The 24379-nt window shown below is 43.9% G+C and overlaps 1 protein-coding gene across 1 annotated transcript; it reads right to left on the bottom strand.

The window, feature by feature from the left end:
* Nucleotides 1-1135: 1135 nt before the first annotated feature.
* On the bottom strand, nt 1136-23682 carry Nus1 (NUS1 dehydrodolichyl diphosphate synthase subunit). The gene is made up of 5 exons (XM_003479401.5): nt 23154-23682; nt 12691-12816; nt 11756-11905; nt 6539-6638; nt 1136-4358 (listed from the first exon to the last, which is right to left on the bottom strand). Exons 1-5 carry the CDS (start codon nt 23542-23544, stop codon nt 4268-4270), a joined length of 858 nt encoding a protein of 285 aa, XP_003479449.1. The 5' UTR covers nt 23545-23682; the 3' UTR covers nt 1136-4267.
* Between the last annotated feature and the right edge of the window lie 697 nt (nt 23683-24379).

Below are 24379 nucleotides of genomic sequence, written 5' to 3'. Positions count from 1 at the left end.
AGCACGCACTCGTTCTGCTAACTGCGTTCCCCTTCCAGGCTTCCGGTGAGGAAGGCGTGGGGAAGCTGCATGTTAGTTAAAAGCACAGGGAGCTCAAATGCCATGAACGTCATGGATTCCACAAGCAATGATAGCTTGTATATTTACGTGGAGATGATTTTCAGCTTCTAAGTGACTCCCAAATTGATGAAATCATCTGCCTGGAGATGCTCCGAGTCCCTTGTGTTTGACACTGCAGTGCAGTCACACCCAGGTCACTGAGAGTCATCAGCACTGGTTCTCCACACATCTCCATCCCAGCTGCAACCAAACACAAGCAGGTGAGCCTCCCTGCGCCCCCCTCAGATGTGTCGTCTTCCTCTAGGACCCCACTGTACCTGCCGTTACGGGGCACACTGTAACTACGAGCTTGAACTGCAATCACTAATACTTGGGGATATCAACCTCAATCAATGCTACTTTAACAAGGCTAAAAACCAGAATTATTTTAAAAGAAAAGCTTAACAATGACACGGCCCTATCACAGTTAGGAGTGTCCTTAAGTTCCCTGTGTAAAGGCAGGAGACTTAGCTGGACCCCGTGGGACCTGCTCCACAGCTGCCATGGACAGAGCTGTGCCCACTCATTCACGGCTGGCCCTGGACCCAGACCTCTCCCCCCAAGAAGCCGATTTCTCACTGATACACTGTCTGAAAGACTTCTTGTAGTATTGAAGATGTGACCTCAAAAATAAGCATAAACAAAGTAAAGTAAGTATTTTAAGATCATTTTAAGACCAATTTTAGTAGTTATTATATTGTGAAATCACAATTACCTGTCAGATGAAACACATTTAATGTTCACTGAATGATTTGAAGCAGGACATTTCTTATATTTATACATGAAGAAACATTACCATCTTTCAAGAAAACATTCTTTGAAATAAGCTGATAGGCTTTAGAAAACTGATAAAATGCAAAACATCAAGGCTAAGTGTGTGAATCATTTCAGGACGGCAATAAATGAACACAGAACCAGTTGAGGTGAAACAAACTGAACACTGACTATACTTTTTCCAAACATTTTCATGGGCCAATGTAATTGTTTACATTCAGACACAGAAATCAAACATACAACACAAAACTCACATTAGAGCTTTTAGTTTTAAAAGAATTTATTAAAACAGATACAGGATACATTTTTTAAAATAAAAGTACAAAAAAATTCTGGAAGGATTGTCAGCAAAAATGTAATCAATGAGGTGATTTTCCTGTATTTGTTATTCTAATCCTGTTGCTGTGTAATTTTTTAAAACCTTACACGTTCTTTCTGCATTCCTCTTTTCCACCAATTTTATCAGTACAGAGTTATCTAGGGTCCTGGGCAATTGCTGACAATAATCTTACTTCCTGGGTTTGTTTTAAAACTATCCTTAAACCTCTAAATAATTTTTGTTAAAAACATTTCCCAGAGTTAAAATGTGACCTTTGACAAACTTTAGGGTGAAAACCATGCACAAAAAACCAACTGTTTTATAATAAGGTCTTCAAGTTAAACAGTGAATATGCAGCATAAGACAACCTACAGCTCTTTTCAATTTCCTGGTTTGATAAGAGCTATTGAATTCCTTTTTTAAGGTGTATATGTGTATGTTTTTAACTTGTCAATTCCACATCAATGAAAATAACTCAGATTTGTAGTTATTGGGGAAGTCTGAAAATTCTGATAATTGTGGAGCTGAATTTTATTTTACCATTATCTAACAAAAAGGAAATAGCATTGTACGATTTCAAATGTTTAACCTGTTAAAAATGCAAATACATTTCAATCAAGAGCATACTATCTTAAAAAAATAGTACTGCTATCTAGTCATAGGAGTTTCTCAAATTTTTTTTGCAGTCCCTACATGTTCAGAGTAACTGTTAACATTTCACATACTACAGTCCATGAAGAGTATATTCTCTTACTGGTTTTCACACATTTTGTTTTGATTTTCAATAAAATTCAATAAATTTGATTCCCTAATCATAGAAACTTGCTGTACACACTACTTACATGTTGCCAGTCTACAACCTTATAAAATATCACAAAGATCTGAGTCTAGGCATGGTTCTATCCCACAGGAGGAGCTGATTAACATACATTCGAAGATTATACACAGTGTATTTGGCACTGTTAATATTAAACATCTTCAGCCAGAATTTGCTGTTCGTATCAAAATCAGCCTTTCATCTTTACAACAGTAACCCATTAGTTAAAAAGAAGTGAAACGCCTAGAACTGAGAATGGAATTCAGATCCTCCCTTCCTGCTCTGCTCCACACTGCCGTGCAGGTAGTGGGCTGGATTTGGTTTATCCGTTGTGGGGAGAATCAGAAGAAACAATTTAAATACAACACCTTCGATATACATAAACAACTGACTCTGAGGAGCACAAAGGGAGCCCCGACAATGGAGAAATTGGGAGGGTCTTGCCAGAATTCCAGAACGAGCAATGCTGTTCAAACCATAGACTGCACTAGCAGGCGCACTTCAGGAGAAGGTTTTAGAAAGGCTTGTGTGAACTTGTCTGAGACAGACTGAGAACATGGACTACAGCTGTTTTGACATACACTACTATGAAAGAGAAGAAAAATTAAAAAATCATACTAAATCCTGTGGAGATCTGGACTATATCCCAGTAAGAAATTTATTTAGCTTCATTTTAACAAACATTTAAATCCATACTTCAATTGGGTCCATTAAATTTAATTTGCTAAAGCTGTACACACTGCAAAATTTTTATAAATGACATTTTCATTACCTATTGTGTTTATAAAAGGGTTAAAGTAAAATACTCAACAGGACATGAATCACAGTACAAAGTAACAGAAATAGGACATTTCTAACAGTTTAGAGATGCTGTCGCATCACATATAACTTGGAAATAAATTAAGACTTAAAAAAATACAAAAAAAAAAAAAACTATGAAGTGCAAAGTGATGTCACTGGACCAAAATTTAGTTTAATCGTTTTTATTTCAAGGGTATTTTTAAAATCATAAATGGGGTTTTTTAATCCAAAGACAAAACACTTATTCTTTACTACTTTAGAATCTGAGGAGCAACTCCAAATCGTGCTTTCCAAATCCAGTCTTCTCTTCTGAGCCCTAGTGTGTGGGCCACTATACTCAGTGCACAGTTTTAGCTGACCACTAGGGATCTGGAGTAAGACAGTAACCCAAAAACTGTCCTCAAATATGAAGAATGCTGCTGTCCCAGGTTGCCCATGAATATACTAACACCCTCCAAGGAGTAGTGTATTCATTTTAAACTAATAGAATCAGTGCTATTCTCTTTCACAAGAGACAGCCTATAAGATTCAATTATTTCTGTAGATTTTGATAATATTTTATTTTCCACACAGGCCTCAATCCTTAATCGTTCACACAATGTCACCAATCAGGCTTGAGGAATAAAGCCCACGTGTTATACCAAAGAGGTACAAGTTACTTTTGAGGGACAGTGCTGCTCTGTCTTCTAAATGCTCACAACAGTTTGTGGAAATAGGTTACTAACTTTGGGTGCTACACAGCACACTGCTTACCCACAAACAAATCAAGGTTTTCCCAGAAGGAAAATTCCACTTTTACTTTTATGATACCTTATTCATTTTTGTTTTTGCTGCCTAATGCAATGTTTAAGTTTTTACACCTTTGCATCTTCATACAAGTTCTTTTTCAAATGTTCTTCACAACAGGAGCAAAGACTCCAGAGACACAGACGCTCCACTCCATGCCATGTCACCCTGCCCAGCTGCGGTGAAGTCCAGGACGAGTGTGGATGGATGTGTGGACCTGGCACACCTGGCCCTGCTTCTTGGAAGCCCCCTCACATCAAGGGGTGCTGTTTACTGCATCCAATGCTATTCTTGGAAATTAAAGTTTGGTCACCAGGAAAGACTGAACAAAATGAGTCCCTTCCCCCAAACAACCACTGAAACTGCTGACCCACTCCTCCACTCCCCTCAAAACAGGGAAGTGGCAAGGCCTGAAGACTTCACAGCCGAAACCGCCGCTCCTGAAAGATGGCTGCGGTTCATTCCACGCTCCAACACTTCCCCCATTTATAAGTTCACTGACACACAGACACACGCACACACTCTCTCACTCACACATCTCAAGTAAGACACTTTTTCATGTTTGCTGATAAATTAGGAATACGAACAGGTGGATACAGGGTTCGCAGGTATCTGTAAACATCAGAGTCCCAGGGTCCTCTTCTCCCCCAGCCCCAAGGAGCAGCAGGGATCTACTTCCCCAGGCGCTGCTCGCAGGCTGCATACTGGCGGAGGGCAGAGAAAAAGTCCTCGTAACTGATGTTTAGGTGGGAAGGCAAAGAGCTGAAAAGGAAGCACAGGGGAAACCATCAGAGGCTCACTGTGACATGGTAGGAAGCAGAGAACAGTGACAAGGAGGGGCAAAGTGTGACCGCAATGTCCTCTCTCCCAAAGGCTGTTAACCCCACTGAGGAAGTTTGTGTGAAAAATCTGCCTGTATTTCCCCAAGAAGACAAAAGCAAGCATATCCAGCTAATGCAAGGCCTAGACCGACTCAAAGCTGCAGATCTGTGTACAAAAATCTCCCTGAACTCCACTCAGGCTCCCTGAGGCCCACATGAGAGTATGGCCAGCATGGGCCAGTCCTGCCAGCAGCCCCAGCTGTGTGTGCTGAGGGAGGGGACCTCTGCCTCCACCACTCCACAACCCAGCTCACAGAGCAATGACAGGGAAAGGACAGAATAAGCATGATCAGAGGGCTCCTTGTTAGGTTAATACAGGAACTGATTTCTACAGCCTTATGATTAAGTTTGGCAACTCCGAATGATAGAGACTCAAACCAAAGCCAGGTTGCAAGTCACATTAAGCATTCCTGGTCACAGACACCAAGCCCCATTCAGGAAACAATTTGCCTGACTCTAGGGGCTCACCCTAGATCTGCCTTTATGTCACCTTTCTTGACTGTCACAAATTCTGGAACAAGCCACCACTCCTAAGTCCTAACTGAATCTCTTAATGACATCAAGTAACATGGCAGTAATCTCTACCACCACTCTCATGTCTCAGTTTTCTACTCTGGTGCAGCCTCCAAAGACAGACTGGCTTCTCACGTGCTCTTCACCCGCCCTCAGTCTTGCACCTCTGACACTCTTTACCAACAGCCTCATCTCCTGCTGCTCCTTAAGATCTACTCAGAGCCACCACTGCTCAGTGCCTTGGGCACATGACACCTTCCCTGCTGGGTAGGGGCTCCGCCTCGAGGGGAGAAGACAGAGTGTCAGGCTCGAAGGGGAGGTCCACAGCAGTGGCATGGACAGGGGCGCCGTCACAGTGAGGACCTGCTGTCTAATGCAGATGCCAATCCTCGCTCCACAGTAAAATGCCACCTTTACAGAGAGCTCCTTTTCAAGGTCACACTGCTGAGCTGCATGCCAAGAGTCAAACCAATATCTCACATCACCATGCCAAGTTATCACCACAGCCAGTTTTAGAGCCCATGTGGAAGGCAACTGAAATAGCCTGGAAAACCCCGGGCAAAACCGGCTGGCGAACCTGTGTGTCCACTCAAGGACACCCAGAGGCTGGAGACCTGTGCTCTAGCATCACTGTGTTCTAAACGTGAACCACCTCTCCTCCCCGTTTTCCTTACTTGTACGAGCAGCAGGCGCACCTTCATAGCCTTCTCTTCCTCTGACACACACATGCTTTCCTGCACCTCTTTGATTAATACATCTTCCTGTCACTGTCCCCAAAACTGCATTTCTTTAAAGACCGCTTGTGCACTCCAGAAAGAGCTTCTATTCTTGTAGGTTCAATTACTTCCTCAGCCCTGATGATCTCAGTAAACACCTTGAGCCTGACTTCTCAATCACCAAGTTTACAAGAATCTGCCCCGCTGCGCTGCCCCTTCCCTTCACTTTCTAGTTTCCTCTCAGTACATGACCACTCGACCTGGGGCTTGGGCTTCCACCTCCATCCTGTCTCCTGGGACACATGCTCCTTGCACTGTGAGGAAAGTCTCCCAACCCTGACATCCTTGTCACACACTGCCTAACACCCAGCTCTGGCCAAGCCAGATCCCTGTGTCTTTAAAATGTGCCAGGGACTTACCTCAGTGGCTCAAGCACTTGCCCAGTAAGCTCAAGATTGTGAGTTCAATCCCAGTACAAAAAAAACAAAAAAAGAAAACGTGCCCTAGCTTTTCCTTTGTTTCTGGTCTGCCTCCTCCACACTCCACTTTTATCCTAAATACAAACACTCTATACCTACTATACCCCTGGCTGCATCTCAGCTTTTCTGTACAATCAACCACCCGGCTCCCTCCTGATCTCCTAAGATGTGAATTCCAGTACCAAACACACGCACAGTCTCTACTCTCATATCTAACTTTTGTGTACATTTGTGCTTTGCCACTGACACTGTGAAATGCCTGAAGAAAAGATCTGGTATCACAATTCTTTGGGAATTCCCACCAGATCTAGCAGAGTGCTGAGTGGAAAGAGTTGGTATTCTTTGCTACTTACACAATCTCGGTCAGTCTGATTTGCCAGGGAAGAAAACCTAATGTGCTGTCCACAGGACCAAACTTCAATATTAAATCAGGATCAGGGAATTTATTAGCACCTTGGGAATAAAGGCATACACATGAAATTAATACACACTGCTTACACACACACACACACACACACACACACACACACACACAGTGATCACGTGCTGCATGATGGACCCATTCTCCTTAGGACTGTTACCTCTGTTTCCACGCGTCCTCACACTCCTTAACAGGTACTTTAGAGGCTATGTCCACTCCAAATGTGGACATTTACTCAGAAGTCCATGTCATTGGACTGATACTTGATAAGGAAAGACGATTTTTGCCCTAAATCCAGTGCACACCCCTCTAACACTCTCTCTGCTTTTTCAGCATGGGTGTTCTCTTGGCATCCTGGAAAGGCACCGCTCAGGGCATGACTATATGGGCCACAGACAACTTCAGAGAATACAAGAACCCGAGCAAATGTCCCCTAAGTCTGTCTCCTCACCTTCTCTCCCCAGGCCCGGATTCCCAGCTATGTGGTACAATGTTTTCCAGTCTTGCTAGAGCCCAAGTACCTTCAAAGGGGTACAGAAAGCTGTGTCCTAGACTCAGCAAGTACACACATACATTGTGTGTGTTATGAACCAGTTTCCATATAATATCCAGCTTTTGGGGAAGAGGTACACACATTTCAACTGCTTAAAAATAATGCAGGGGGTCTGGGGATTTAGCTCAGCGGCATAAGCGCCTGCCTTGAAAACAGGCAGTCGTGAGTTCGATCCCCGGTACCGATAAAAAGGAACAAGACAAAAAAAAAAAAAAAAATGCAGGAAGAGTCACTGGGGTAAGAGATGTGATACTCTAACCTAAGAAATCTGAGTTCTAGCAGTTCTGCCACAAACTTGTACATCACACAGTCTTCTCCAGGGCTCAGCTCCTTGTTAAGGAGGAGACAGGCTAGGCAGGCCTGTCTGCAGTAATATGGAGGTCCCCACATAATCTGGGTCGGCAGAGCAAAGGAAGCAAGCAGGTCACATGTTGCTCTGTTACCAAACAGCAATCCTCTTTAGTAAAAAATGTAGAAGAGACTTCTGATAATATTCATGTGCACAGAGTGACATATCCTCCCCTTACATGTTAACTGGGCAAAAACACCCATTAAAAGTTAATTATTTCTTTAAAAAGTAAATAAAAACTAGCTAGAGCTTCAGATAAAAAGAAAAAGAAAGGCAAGAGCCTATGGCAGCCTTGAATGAGATTTTACTACTAATCAACACAGAGAAATAGTTTTCCTAGCATAGGAGCCACAAAAAGAAAACAAAACAAAACTACTTGAATAGCTTCTCACTGCTGAAAGATATGGAATGAATTTTAAACTGGAAGTTGCAGCCTGGAGGAAGAGAACAACATGCAAATTCTCATAGGCTGCCAGCTATGAGATGGACACGCAATAGGGAAGAAAGGAAAACACGAAGTGTTATGGCCCAAGGCTACAGACCGAGGACGATTCGGGAAATAAGGGCACATAAAATTCCATATAGCCACACTGACAAGGGAAACTACTCACCTGTAAGGAGCTAGGGCCAGAGCAGGACTTGAGGCCACAGAGTGGCCAAAGCAGTTGCTGGATTTCCAGCTGTTGAAAAGCAAAGGCCAAAGAGACCTAAGAATATACTACAGCCTCACACAGGTGTCTGAGCATAACCAGTGTGCAAACCACCAATGACTACTATACTAGCAGTTACAGGAAACAGAATAAAAAACTGAATAAAGACAGCATCATCGTTATTTGTAGTAATATGATCTTTTTAGAAAATTCTGTTTTTACAAAAAAGTACTTCAACTGATAAGTGAATTTTAGCAAGAATATAAGACACAAAATCAGTATTAAAAATATTTGTATTTCCAAATGCTATCAATCTAAAAATAAAAGTAAGAAACTATACCATTAACAACAGGGTCAAAAAAATCTAAAATACTTAGGAGTACGTTTAGTAAAAGTAGAAATTTTAAACCATGAAATTATAAAATGTTGTGAGAAAAAAATCTGGACTCAAATAAATAGAGACTCAGATTAGAAGATTCACTATTATATAATGTGAATTTCTCCCAACTTGAGCTTCTGATTCACTTCAACTCATACAAGCAGAGATATAAAAGCAAAGGATATGAATATCCAAAACAATTTTAGAAAGAAGTAACTTGAAGCTGAAAGCTTTATACTATCTAATTTCAGAACTTACTATGTTACATTATAGTAATCAGGGCAAACTTTATGAAAAAAGTCTTCTCAACAAATAGTGACAGAAAAACAACTCGGATCTTTATCTCATATAATTTACAAAAGTTAAGTCAAATGGATTACAAGCCTAAATCTAACAGTAAAATCTATTAAAATTTCTAGATTGAAAACACAAGAAAAAAATTCATTGTGACTTTGGGTTAGGCAAAGATCTCTTAGATACGAATCCAAATACATGACCCATACAGAAAAAAAAAAAGGTAAAATGCAGTTTATAAAAATTAAAACACTAAGAAACAACAAAGTTACAGACCAGAACGTATTTGTAAATTGTACCTTACTGATAAAAAACATGCATCCAGACTATATAATACCTCTTGAAATTCAGTAGTGAAACAACTTATTAAATAAAAATGGGCAAAAGGGGCTGGGGATTTAGCTCAGTGGCATAAGCACCTGCCTTGCATGCAGGGGGTCGTGAGTTCAATCCCCGGTACCGATAAAAATGAAAAAGACAAAAAAAAAAAATCATATCAAAAATGGGCAAAAGATCTAAACAGACATTTCACCCAGGATGACAAATGAACACATGAAAAACATTCTCTAGTCATTAGGAAAATGTGAATTATAATGTCAAGAAAATACTACCATGCATACTAGAATGGTCAAAGTACATTAAAAAAGGAACACTAGGTAACAATACCAGAGAGGGCTACAAAAAAACAAAAAAAAAAACACATCTTATTTGGAAAGCAGTCTGGCAGTGTTTAAACCAAAAAGCACATCAACTGATGAATGGATAAACAAAATGCTGTCTAACCATAAACTACCACACAGCAATAAAAAGTAATGTGTTAACACTATTACATTCAACATAGATGAACAAACAACGGAAGGCATAGAAGATTACATATAATCTGATTCCTTTTACATAAAAGATCTAAAGAACACACAAGTGAGTCAGAAAGTAAACCAGTGTCTGCCTGGCGTGGGAGGCCGGGAGGCCTTGAATGCAGGGGGAAATCTTGGGAGTCACAGTGCAGGGCTGCTAGCTCTGTCAGACCCACAAGCTGGTGCAGTGACGTGTGAGTCCCATTTCAGGATAGACCTACAATCCTGTGCAAAATACCTGGGCTCAACACTTCAGCACTTTCCTCCAGGCTACCAAAGACCACCTGAGTGCCCCCACTTAGGGGTCTTCAGAATCCACTCTCTAGGTGGGCCTCAGAGTGCAGAAACAGTCACCATCCCAGCAACCACTGAGCAACACAGCCCCCATTGAGAGGAAAAACAGAAGTTAGGATCAGTGCAAGCAGGAATCAGAGAGATCAAGAGGCCCAAGGGGGACTGTCTCCCTTGACATTGACATAGGCAAAGATGCAGAGACTGAGGAGCCAAGTACACAACTGAGACAGGAAATGTCGAGGAGTAAACAAGATAAAGGACCGCTATGCATGAATGAAAGATCAGTGAATGTCCTGGCATCCTGTGGTGACGGGAGTTATCATGGATATACATGTGCTAGAAAGAGGATGGCGAAGGCTGTTAGCTAGCATGCCCACTGTTAGCTAGCATTGCCAGGCTGGAAGTGACTGTGGCAGAGAGCAAAGAGAAAGCTCATTTCACTGTAAGCAGAAAAGCAGGAAAAAAAGACAAACACCCCAATGACCAAGAAAAGTAAACTCTAGAAGGGAACCAAGAATTCCTCCCTTCCCCGGTGAGTATTTCCATTATTACAATTTAATATGCATTTCACACTACTTTTACAAAATAGTACACCATAAAGCTTTTATTATATATTAAATGTGAACTAAAAAATGTAAACACATGCATTGTTAATTGTAAATACAGATAAATAATGATGCAACAGATGAAGCATCTTATTCAGATGCAGCACATTGATTTTACATTATCTACCTACTGCTGCAAGGCAGAATAGTTTCTTGTCTGAATGTGTAACTCACTTGACTTGTGTTGATCTTTTTTACATATTTAATTTAAAAATGTTAAAATGTGAAAAAGAGAGAAAAGAATAATCCCAGTAAGAAGGACCATAAAGAGTGAAAAGTTCCCAAAGGAACTCTAGAGAGAATAAGGCTACAATAAACAGTGTTGAAAATACATATGCATAGTTATATTTTAGTATGACAAATATAGAGGTTTATTTGACATAGCATAACAGAATACTAAAAAGGGAGTACACAGGCCGGGTGTGGTGATGGCACTCCTGTAATTCCAGCACTCCAGAAGGCTGAGGCAGGAGGACTGCCAAGAGCTAGAAGCCAGCCTGGGTTACACAGCACAGTGAGACCCTGTCTTAAAAAGGAAGGGTTCAATCCCCAGTACAATCAAAGGGAAAAAAAGAAAGATGCTGATTATATTCTTGACATTGCTTTTAAGAAACTATTATGTTCACACTTAACAGAAAGTTCAAACTAAAAAGAAAGCACAGCGGGTGGGGGAAGAAGAAAAGGCTGATAAGCAAAAGTCCTATTTCTTTTTTTTTGTCTTCCTTTTTATCGGTACCAGGGATCAAACCCACGACTGCCTGCTTGCAAGGCAGGCGCTTATGCCGCTGAGCTAAATCCTCAGCCCCAAAAGTTCTGTTTCTAAGAACGTAATACTCACCACTGCAAAAAAACTCATGAACCTTTCCTTGGGCTGGGGATGTAGCTTAGTGATACAGTGTCTGCCTAGCACACCCAAGGTCCTAGGTCTGATCCCCAGACCCGGAGACACACACAAAGACCCTTTCTCTTGCCATTATGTCCTCAGCTAAGTTAGTATACTACAAATTTCACTATCTCAAAATCATTTTCATATGTGGATTTTTAAATTTCAGTACGATCAACAGTGTACCAACACAAACTAGGTTTTAGACTAGGAAAGGAAACATGCAGTAGGCATATTTTCATTCACACCGTGTCCTTGAGACAAACCAGACATGGATCTATGACTCACTAATCAAACTGTCCAACATGTCCACGTCCAGGTCCTCAGGCCTGTGCTGCTGCCCGGCGACCAGCCGGCAGAAGTCCTGAGCAGCTCGTACAACGTCGGCTTTCCCATCCTCGGGGGACAGCACCTTCACTGCCGAATGGCTATTTAAAACTGGAGCAAGAGGTGAACAAGACACTGTTAAAAACACCCTTCCAAACTGATTTGAAAATCAGTTTTAGCAGACACACAGTTCAAACCAGTAAAATAAGAGGTCCCAGAGTAAAGGAGCATCATAGCCTTCATTTTCAATACTGAAACATGTTCAGCTGTTTTCCTCTGAAAGAACCAATAAACCCCAGGCCACACTGACATGTGTATTTATATACTGCCACCTTTTTCAAGGGCTCAGAATGACTTGTATTGCGAACAAATCCTCCAGGAAATAGGAATTTCAGCTATATCCCAGCTGCCACATTTTACTCAACCAAAATTCCACATACAATCACAGCACAATTATTAACAAAGTGAAGACTTGAAAAAAAAAACTTTTACTGACTGGAACAACATTGTAAGTGGTGATTCTAGGTAACTGATACCAATGCAAAATTTTTACCTACACACATACAAATTCTTTCTAATCCAGAAGTTTCTACCCCTTTCCTAAATCAGTTTTGCCCCTATTTACATATTCATTTCCTGATCTATAAATACTGTTCGTTAAACTCTCTAATGACCCAGTTATAAAATCTGCCTATTGAAATAAAATCTTTAACATGTGTTCACTTTTTAATATCAATATAAATTATTTTATCTTTTAATGAAATTAACATGATAAAAAGAAAAAAAGTTGAACTCCAATGATAAATCATAACCAAAAAGACTAAAGAGTAAAATGAAAGGGAAAACCCTGAAGGAATATGCCCTGAAATGCACATTCACGCCCCACGCACGCTTACCTTGCTCATCTTTGTTATTACTATTTGCAAATTCTGGTGAATATTTGGAACAATCTAGGCCCAGAAGTTCCTGCTGTTGCTTTAGAATTTCGTCCATCAGTCTGGAATTATTTCTTTTGAAAATACCTTTAAAAATGAACAGTAAACAAGTAAATCATAACTAGGTTAATTTATCTCCTTGAATTACTAATGGATGCTCCATGCAAAAAGATCACTAGATCAGAACAGAACCTAAATAAAGCAATAATGACTAACCCTAAACTAGAACGTAAAAGGCAAATATGACAACATCATCTATTAACAGAAGAAGCTGACAAGGATAAATTACTTAGAGGCGATAGGAAAATGATGGAAATTTAGACCTGGAAAGGGATTTTAAGGGCTCATTTACTAGAAATTTTTATTTATAGATTAAGACACAAAATGCCCTCAGGGGCTTTCCCAACAATGATCTACTCCTGACTCCCAGTCTAACATATTTCTCTGTAGATATTCCCTGTCCATCAATACTGATTGCCTCATTTTGACTTTTTAATGAAAAACATGAATTATATTAAAAATAGACAAAACAAAACCAAAATTGAATAAATTCAAAGAGAAATAAAACAATAAACTAGTTTCTGATCCTCCAACCATGTAGAGAAAAGTTAACACTTTATCATCCTTGAGAACCATGAAACTTGAGGTGACATACATTTAATATAAATCTGATAGAACTCAAGATCTGAAAGTATTTTTAAAGAGACAGCTTCCCAGTGCCTGTCCTTTTTTCATCTTTATCAAGTGTTTATGCTATGTGCTCTCAGGCCTGACGGGATTCAGACACTGGGAAAAGAACACAGTGGAGTCGGGTATGCAGTGTGAGAGCCCAGAATCCACCACACACAAATATCAAGCAGTTGTGCGTGTCAACAGCAGTTTACGAAAGCAGGCTCCTTGTGTGGAAGGAGGTTTTGCAAAAGAAGATTTGAGCTGAGCTGAACTGAGAAAGTTAAAAAGAAAACGGAGAGACATTAAGTGGGGAAAATGCTTCAGAAAAAATGGAGTCTGCAACATTTGGAAGACAGAGAGAGGCTGCTGATGCAAAAGGTTTGAAAAACTCGATGTGGCATCCATTGAACATAAATCCACCTCTGTGTGAGGAAAGAAGGGGCTTGAATTTTTCAGACTGCCTAGCAAACAGGTAACCACCAATTTGTGGGTAAGCAGATGCATGGATGTGGATCTTTAGTCGCGGGTGTGAGCGCTGTATGCCCAGCAGCAGGGCAGTAGAGGAGTAAAAAGGAGGCTTCACTATGAGGAACAGCCACCCACGGGCCCTTGTCTCACTCAGGGCAACATCAGAATGTCCTGTCTCATGCCAGGTCACAGAATAACGACGTTAAGTGGGGAAATTCTATGAAAAGGACTGGTTTAAAGGAAAAGATGAGCTCAGTTTGGACTGCTGATGACAGTCACATGGGAGGGTGCTTCCAGGTAACCGAGAACCACCGAACACACAAGGCCTACAGACAGCTCTCTGCAGCAGCCTGGGCCTTCTCCACTCAGCTCGAGGCCTGGCCCAGCAGCTGGACATAGAGCAACACAGCAGGTGTGGTCTGCTTAAGAGAGGACCACCAGAGACTGACCAGGCACCCTCCTGGAAATGGTGCCATCCAGAAAGACAGGCCAATCAACACCCAGACAAAAAGGGGAAAGTGAATGGAAGCAGAGCAAGGTGGCAAGAAAGTATGTTTCCAATAGTAACCACAGGATTAAAGGGCAGTGGCTGTAACCAGGAGGTACCTGCACAGTGACACTAAAGATGGAGGATATAATCATTAGATTGAAATCAATAAAACCCACACATACGATAAAAGAAAAGCATATGCTGCTGCTCTGCTATATACAGACACATGCTACAGGCTTATAAATGCTACAAAATTTCCGATTATCTATGCAGGCACAGAAAAAGATAGACCATACATGCTATGGTACTATAGATACCAATTTTGCAAGCCCCCTGAATTTCAAAAATTTCTCAGTTTACCAAGAATTCCTCAATTTCAAGAGAAAAAGCTCCACCATGTTCCAGCTAAGACACAAGCTTATTACAAATAAAACGACCACATTCCCCACATAAACCACACTTGCTCACTCTGAGTGGCTCCACTCTGTGCTGTGTGAAGACCCTAGCTTCCCCTCCCGCCAGCTCACTCATCCTGATACAAGGAGAGCTCCACAGGAACCCAGGCCTCAGCACAAGATTCTCAGCCACTAAAACAGCTGCTGCCTCTCCTGCTCTCCTCTTTCCTGAGGGGATACTCCTTGTTCCCACCCTGCTTCCACCTCTGTCCTAGCTGTCTGAATGTCCTCCCCCACTTCCCACCACTGTGAAGCTCCTCTTCTGCGTCAGCCCTGCTGCCCATGTGCTCCTGAGCCCAGACATCTGCAGGACATCGTAAGAGCCATGACAAGCATAGAGGAGTGCAGCAAAATCTTGGGTGCAAATTTAAGATGCCAAAAATTAAAATAAATCACTTAATGTATTTTGCAAATAAAACATTAAAATTTTAAATGAAAGGAGGATCTTCATTTGGTCCTAATATCTCCAGTTCTTAACACTCCTAACTCCACCTCAAAGTTCTGCACACCTGTGGAGTGAACAAAGCCAACACAGGACAGGGCCTCTCTCAACGCATCAAGTTTAAAACAGACAGCAGCAAAGCTGAGAGTAAACCAGACACACGCACGCACACATGCACGCAAGCACACAGGGATGTGGTCCTGGAACGGACAGCAGTACATGTGGCAGGGCACAGCACAGGGGACTGGAACACAAACCCACTGCTAAGTTGTTCACAGAAACTAACCGGTACCTCAGAGCCCTGGCCTGCGTTGTTTCTAGCGTTCCTTCCAGAATCCTCAACCTCACTGTGGGAAACAACTCCAGAGACTCCCATTGAATGTAAAACAGTTACAGCGAGACTCATTTCCTTATACTGATATGTAAAAAGGTGGCCAGGGTATTTCCTTCTCCCTTCAACTGGCACTAAGCATTGCAAATACAGCTAGCTGAGGTGCTGGTATGTAATCTCTAAAGCCAACAGACAGTCCTGTTTCCTGAATAGTGTTCTCAGTACAGGATATGTACAGGATATGAATGCGTGAGATGTTAGAGCCAATAGCTCCCAGAATGTCAACTGGGTACAGCCTCAAGATAAAGAGGCTATGATTCCCCAGGGCACAAAAGTTTGCTTATCAGAAACCAAAGCCACAGCCTCCCAAAACAATTCCACTACGTTAATTAGATTATGTGAACTGATCCTTTTGTATATTTTTATCTCTGCTGGCTAGCCAGCTCAAATTATTCATGTAATTCCTGCCACCCTCACTGTCACTCATCCTTAAGCCACTCCCCTTCTTCACAAGATAATAAATTCTGGGAGAGGCCCAGGATCAAAGCCTTTGTCCCCTTGTCCTCATAAGGATTAGACTTAGGACCCCTTGGCTGCCCTTAACTTGGAATGTCTTGGTGTCTTTACTCCTGCTGTGGGTTGCATTGGTGGTGGTAGATTGGAATTAACTTGCTGGGATTCCAATAATGTCTCAATGGGATTACAAATACAACTTTTGGACTGTGAGGAAACCCCCCCCCCCCAAAAAAAAAGATTACAAAAAAGATGACTGAACTCGGTATTTCACATTACAATACTCAGCCTCTGTATGGCACTGTTTTCTCCACAGCTGTTACAGTCAGGACTTTCAAGGGAACAGATTTAACATAGGACATATTAATTTATAGGATTATTTGTAAGTCATCCACAGAGTCAAACGCAGAAGAGTGCAGGAAACCTGTCAATGCATTAAAGACCCAGAAATAACAGACTTAAGAAAAAACATTTTCGTTTTAAGGATATAAGAGGCATTATGGTAACCATTGTTGATAACCTTGTACTGTTTTTACATCATGTGCTATGTCTATCCTTGGTTTTGACTGACAGCTTTGTTTTATCATGCTTGATTTTATTCTCTTACAAAAAAAAAAAGTAATAAGATCTAAGGGAGCAATAAATCCCAAAATGTGTAAATGTTGTTGTAATAAAGAGAGGGAAAGAAAAAAACATTTGAAAATATTTACATAATACTGAGTTTCAGAAATGTTTTATTTCATCCTTTTACAGATTCAGAAACAGATCACGAAAGGTCAAGCAATTGTCTTTACAGACCTAAATATTTGATCTAAAAGCCCAATTCCCTGCCTTTAGTGTTCAATTCAGTAACTGCTTTTAACTCTCATAAAGGAATAATGCTAAACGTACTCTACTATTGAATTCTGAATGCCTCTCTTAAAAAAGAATGTACTATATTAAATAAAACTCATCTTCTTACAAGTCTCTTTTAAAAAAACACAAAAAAACCTAGGAATATGGCTTTATTTTTCCTTTCTAAAGGCTTTAAAAGCATTTGAGGTGTCAGGGGCGAATGGGTATTTTGTGAATGACCTAGGAATCTACAAAAGCCTTTGCGAAAATGGTTTCAGGAATTTCACATTATGTTTTGTTGTTCCGTCACATCTCATGAAATGCAATTTCCCAAATGTAAATACTATTAGATATCTATAGGAAAGACACACAGTATTATTCTAGGAAAACTATATACCTCAAACAGACTTAACAATGTTTTCGGTATTTTTTCCACAAAAATTTTGGAGGTCAATTGCAGGGTTTTCTACATTCTCAAACATTACTGATGGGAATTCAAACTTGGGCGGTTGCAATGGGGACCACAAGTGGCAGGTTTGGGATGTGTTTCACAAATAAGGTCACAGAGGCCAGTGTATTGATAGAACAAGTGTGGTGGAGTGGAAGAGAAGACTCTCAATATCTATGTTTCTTGCTTGAGCAACTGGAGAGAAGGTAGTAATATTTTATGACATTGGAAAAAAAATGATAGGGCATAGGTTGGAGAGAAAATACAAGAGTAATAGTTCAGACATGTTAGATATGAGATGTCCAGTAACAGACAAACGGCGATTTCAGGAGAGGAGCTGCAAACGCAAGTCTGATACTACAAAGCGATCAAGACTGGAGGTGCAAACTGCATCAGTACACAGCTAGCTGCTCCTGAAAGCCCTGGGCAGAGTGCTCCTCTGGGATAGGGTCACAGGGTGTCCTCCAGGGACACAGCCATACCTGCTCATTCATGCTCCTCTCAGGCTATCCAGCGGGGGTATACATGCACAGCTCAAACCTTGAGGACACTTGGAAGTGAGACAAAAGGAAAAGACAGGCAGAAGAGAAATTCTCACCCATGTGTTATCACAGAAGCAAGGGCCAGTAAAGAGGTCAGAGGGACCAGGAGGAACCGTGCCCAATCTACCAAGGAATTATGTACTGCCTGCCTTCAGGTCCTCAGTGGGGTTTCTAGAACCTCTATGAAGAAGTAAAACGACACATGATTTCCAAGCCCCAATGCTTAGCCTAAACTCATTCCCAACCAACCATGCGGGAGGAGTTCTAAGGAAAGTACATAGCCAGCAAATCTTGTCTGCCTTCCTTAGTCCTTGTTCGAAATTTATGTCAAACATATCATCAAGTCTATAAAATAGACTTCTAATATATATATGGATATCTTCTTTTTAAATCTAAAAGTAGAGCTTTTCCTTAAGAAACAAGCATCTTATCTAAGGAATTAAAGCAACAATTACCTATAGACACCCACTCTTACCAACTGATCTGCCTTTTTTAAAAAAGCCACCTAAATAAACTATCGAATGGTTTCCCTTATTTAATGTCTCCAAGGACCCAACTGTAACACTATTGGAGGGGACTCTTCGGAGAAGAAATCATGCTGTTATTTAAAGAAGAATCCAGTGAAGCTTACATGACTGAAGTCATTATAACCAAATAAATCTAACTATCAAACAATTTATTCCAACAGAGCCCCAGAGCTACCTCACAAAAAAAGCTAAAGGATGTGCAGTCACAGCCTGGGAAAGGTGGGAAAGTGTGCTGGGGGTGGGGTGGCGGTGGGGTGGACACGGCACTACAGCAGCTGCTGGGATGGGTCCTGGGCTCCCCACTCAGCTACATGCCCAGGTCAGGATGCTATTGGAAGAGCAACTCTGCCCCTCTGAGAAAGTAACAGTTCAGCACAGAGCAGGAGTTCTAGAAAGTTAAACTGAGCTCATTAAAAGGTAAGTCCTCAGGATGAACACTGACATGAAGGGAGCTGTTATCTTTAATTTCTGTGATAAATAGCTCCTATCACCTGTAGGTAAGCATCCCTTTTTCAGGGCTTTCAGACAGCCCAGTATGCGCAGTAAGTGCTAGAGGGACTACCACGGCATTTCTCTCTTTTTTTTTTTTTTGTCTTTTTCCTTTTTATCGGTACCGGGAATTGAACTCACGACTGCCTGCTTGCAAGGCAGGCGCTTATGCCGCTGAGCTAAATTCCCAGCCCCGACATTTCTCTTAACAGCAGAAACCAACATAACACAGAAGCTAAGTGCAAAGCCTCTGGGTAAAATCTGGTCTGTATGCTAGAGCTACTGCTTACCAAACTGGATCTTGGCTTTCTCATTCTCAGTCTTTTGTCTGTGGAATCACTAAAGATTTAATACCCTTTTTTACAGTAGCCTGTACAAAGCACGAGCTCAATGAAACTATAACTACGTATTACTATTATTTCAATGCAGATATCTGGGACTATGGTGAAAGAGAAGGGTACTCTGAGAATGAAATTATTTCAAAACTTTTTTTTTTGTACCAGGGATTGAACTCATGACCTCACATTTGCCAGCCTCAGCTTGTGCCGCTGAGGTAGATTCCCGGTTCCTTTTCAAAACTGATGAGGGAACACAGAAGCCTGCACATAATCAAGTCAGTAAAACTGCCAGCCTCCAGCCAGTCCCCAGCTGGAAAAGGACCGGAGTACATTTCACTGCTGAAACCGGGAGACGCAGGACACCAAGGCAACAGTCCAGACAGCAGAGGCTGCCTCTCACGCCCTGCTGTGGGAGGCAAGGCAGGCACTAGAGTGGTGCTTTGTGTTATAGCCAATACAACTGCATTTCCACCTGGGCTTTTACCACTTCCAGCCCCTCTATTCCAGCATGGGAAAAATCGCACTTGCCAACAGGGTCTGTCAGTGTGCAAGAGTAAATGCGTAATTCAACTGGCCCAAGTGCTGGGATACAGAAACTTCTTACCTACAGGGAATGCAACCCTGTGTGAATGCCAGAACACACTGCCCACCTAGCACAAAGCCACACATCAGGAAACACACAGACGAGAAGTGCTTGTGTGGCACAGTCACTGAGTGTGGGAGATTAAAACCCGGTGGCCAACTTAACCCCAGTTGAACTGAATCAACATGGTACTGAATGGGGAGCCCACCTGGGAACTGCTGCCAGCATAAAAGGGGAAATGGAGAGGAAGAAGTGGTGGTGTTGGTTCATCTGGAGGAGCTTGTCAAGCTTCTTTCCTGATATGAACTTGTTATTCTCATAGTCAGAGGAGCTCGGGACCTTGCTGCTGCTGCTGAGGATGACTGCAGGTCACTTTGGGGGATCTCTGGTCCTTACTTTGAGTGTTGCTTCCTGGCTCCAGTGTCAAACTCTCAACCTAGAGGCACAGATCCTTCATCCTGCTGGTACTGACTTTCTAGCTTCCACCACTGACCTCTGGGCCTCCCCAGGGCAGATCTGTGAAACAGACTCACATGAGTCATTGTCCTGAGCTCTAGGCCTCCAGCTGAACGCATTGGGGATATTGTAATGGGCTCTAGGTCTTCAGCTGGACTCATGCAGAACATTGCCATGGGATCCAGGTCCTCAGATTTTTGGGAGGTTTTAGTGTGTGGACAGGTTTCCTGAACTTTTTGTGTTTATCTCTTTGGGTGACTATTACACAAAAAATACTATAAATTACATATCCCATATTGTCTTGTTCTTGCAAACCCTGACTACAACACCTCAGACATATACACACACACACACACCCAAGCAGGAAACAGAAGTGCCCTCAGACACACTGTCCTAGGAAATTCTAGGGCAGGGCAAGACAGCAACAGTGGTCAAAAGAGCCTAACAGGAGGGACAGGAGAAATAGGGATTGCTGACCACTGCCCAGCTGGTTAAGCAGACACCTGCCAGAAGACAGGGGACATTGTAGGAAGGGGAAACAGTTACCTAAAAACAATAAAAGCTACACAGAGTAGGAAGAGAGAAGTTAGGGAGGCCAGAAGCACACTGGAAAGCATAACCCTGCGGACTTCTGGTCACTCCAAGAAAACTCACAGCAGCCATGTGGAGTGACCCTGCGAGTGAAGGCAGGCAGCAAGTTACTTTCTCTCCTCCAGCTACACCAGACAAGAAACCTTCACATCTTCGTTGGCTTTGTCTACGACCTTGAGTGACCTCAAGGAAAATCACTTAAAATATTATATTTGGGGGTAGATCTTTATAAAACAGAAAAACAGAAGAACTGCCCAAGGCTTCATCATACCTCATTTTCCAACTTTTAACTCAGCTTTCCTATGCTGTTTGCAGCTTGCCACACTACTCTGGCATCCTGCTTAGCAGTCTGCTGGTCCCACTTGGATGTCACTCCCTTCTCTTCCAAGGAAGATGCCCACATCTGTCTCAGGCATCCCAGCAGAGGGAGGTCCATCCGGGGTTCTCTCCTGCGCACCAGTGTGCCCCAAAAAGGACCTGATACTGACCAGACAACCACCCTGTCACCTACTAATCAGTGGACCGATCAATGGAAAACAAGGAAAGGTAAATAAAAGGTTTTTTACACAACTTATTAAACTGTCCCTTATCTCTTTTTTAAAAACTGCTTTCACAAAAGGACACAAATCCCAAGTCCGCCAGCTGAAAACACCCCTTTCTTTGGGGCTCAAGTATAACCTGACTTTTCCCTGTTCACTACTATTCTTTTAGTGACTATGCCACAGGATGTGTCTGAGTCTGAGTCAATGACGGAACTGCCAGAACAAGGAAGTGTGGCAACATCACAATCCGTGCTACAAAGCAGTCACCAACTCAAGCAATTAAACTATACAATTTCCTTCCTTATGCAAGATAAAATAATGTACTTGATTTACAAGAACCACCACAATCCACCACACTGCTGTGTTTAATCTCCACTTCTGGCCCACTTATTTTACTCCCCAGACAAGAGTGGCTGCATCAGGCCAGGATTGTGTCACCTTCTGACAGACTCATAGTTTCTGCTGGTCTGTGGGGTTCATGCTCCATTATGTCAGCGGTGGATACATTAAACTTTACCCTACAGGGCAATCATCATTTGACCACAGGTTCCTGCTCAAGGCACCCAGAGATTACCACTTATCTGACCAACCCTGCACTTAAGTCTGGCTATCTGAGGAGGATTTAAAGATAAAAATCAAGTTTGCAGCTTCTCTAGAGCAGATAGGTAATTTAAGTTATTGAATAGAGAAAACATCAATTTTCTTTCATATCAATATTACTAAGTCATTCTTGTCACATTACTAAGGATTAGACTGAAATTCAAACCTGACACCCACAGCCTTCCTCACCTTTAGATCCTCTATTCTCCAATGTCCTGCTGAGTGCGATCCCAGTTCCTTTGCATCCTGGTTACTTCACTCCAGCACCTTGTCACCTACACGTGTGCTTTCCCTCCACAAGCCTGATTGTCTGCAGAACTGACGTGGGTTCCCAGGAATGTGCCTGCCACATCACTGTGGACTTTCCACACTTACACAAATTCCTCTTGAAGTTCATTGACTCAGTCAAAACTCACAGTGGGCAACTGCACCAAGCACTGTGGCAGCCACTGTCAAGTGCCACTCACAGAAAGCACCAGGTATCACTCTCCTACTCCCACCTCACCTGCGTCTCAGACCTAGTTCAATCCACCCGGCTCCCTCCAGAGTCCACCTCCAGACCACGTGTATATCCTGCCCGCACCTGGCTGCGCATTAGGGAGTTGCGGAGCCTAAGAAACAACCCAGGTTGAGGAAGGATTAGATCACGAACAACACCGACTAGAGACACTGGAGTGACGGGGGTACGACCGTAACAGCACTAACTAAAGACTAGGGTTGGAGTGACCTGGGGGTGAGACTGTGAAAGGACAGACTAGAGACCCTGTGGTGTCCCGGGTGGAAGCTCTCAAAAGCAGCGACCAGAGACACGGGGTGACCAAGGGTGCGACCGTGACACCGACAAGCTGAAGACCAAGCCTGCCCATCCCTGCCTGTGCACCCGCTGACAAATCAGCTAAAGCTCTCGGACCGCTGCTCTCTTGGGTAACAGAAGTACACGGACCTGGAAAGCGCTAATGAACAAGAGCCGCGACCAGGTGTTGAAGCTCGCCGAGTCCGCGCTGGGATCAGGGGTGTCACTGACATACCCGGGCACTCAGGCTCGCCACACCGCAGGCCCTGGCCCAGCCCCAAGTCCTCACCACGCCCCGGACAGGGCTCACCTTGGTGGTCGTACACACTGATGTACGAGATGCCCACAGCCATGGCCCACACCACCAGGCTCGCCACGTCGGGCAGGCTGCGCTCGTCCTCGGCCAGCACTAGCCCCATGTGCACCGGCAGCTTCCGCAGCGCGCGGCCGTCCGAGCGCCAGCGCAGACGGGCCAGGCCAACGCGGGCCCTGGCGACCTGGCGCCGGGGCCTCCCGGGCGCCGGGGGCTCGCGCGCCACGAAGCCGAGCGGCGCTAGGACCACGGCGGCAGCGGCGCGGCAGCAGCGCCTCCAGGCCAATGTCCAGGCGCCGAAGCGGGCGCGCAGCCGGGCTGACAACGCGCGGTGCAGGCAGAGCAGTGCGTGCAGCAGCCGCCACGCCAGCTCGTGCGGGCCCGTCATGCTCGCTCCACGCCGGGTGCCTGCTACCCCCGGCCGCCGCGGCGGGCCATCCTCTCAGCGTCCGCCCGCGCAGGCCCCGCCGCCACCAACGCCTCACCGCGCCCCCGCCGCCATCTTCCCGCCCGGCGCCCCGCCCCGGATACCTGGACGGCGCTCGTTGGCTGGCGCGGCTGTAACGTACGCGAGGAGGAGGGCGCGCGGACCAGTACGAAGGCAGCGCGCACTGCGCCCCCTGGCGGTCGGAGGACTGACGGCGGGGGCCGACGCGCTTCCGGCAGGACATTGGGAAAGGACACGTGGCGTGGGCGGGGAAGTGGCTCCAGGAACCCAGCCAGCATCCAGTGTTCGAGGAACACAAGTGATTTAAGAGGCTCGGAAATGACACACGCCAGGAAGACCCTACCGGTGTCGACTTAACGCGGTGGAGCAGCGAGGCCCTCGAAGAAGTGCCTCTTAGAGAGTTAGCTCCGCCCGCGAGGGACGGCCTCGGAGACGCTCCGCAGCGGTCACAGGCCCACGGGCGCCCGCTAGCTGGCCTTGCAGCCACCGCGGCATTTCCTGCATTCACGCACTCGCTCCCAGAGTTGCCGCCCGCCAGCTCCAGCCGGGCGGACGGGCAGGAAGTGCAGCTCCGGCCTCAGTGGCCAGCCTGTCGCCATGATCGCATCCCGCCTGTGCACGCCGTACTCGGCCCGGGCCGAACCCGGGCCGAACCCGGGCCGGGCCGCCATCTCTGCCCTCTGCTCAAACTTTCCCGGCCCGCGCTTCAGGTGTTTCTGCCCGAGCCTGCAGTTGTCCCGGCCGTGGGACGCTAAATGCACACGCACGCGTGCAG

The sequence above is a fragment of the Cavia porcellus genome, unplaced genomic scaffold (genome assembly GCF_034190915.1).
Source record: "Cavia porcellus strain 051 isolate PalLab524CR breed Dunkin Hartley unplaced genomic scaffold, mCavPor4.1 scaffold_24, whole genome shotgun sequence".
Taxonomy (NCBI): domain Eukaryota; kingdom Metazoa; phylum Chordata; class Mammalia; order Rodentia; family Caviidae; genus Cavia; species Cavia porcellus.
The sequence above is the reverse complement of the archived record's forward strand: the minus strand, read 5'-3'. Positions and strand labels throughout refer to the sequence as shown.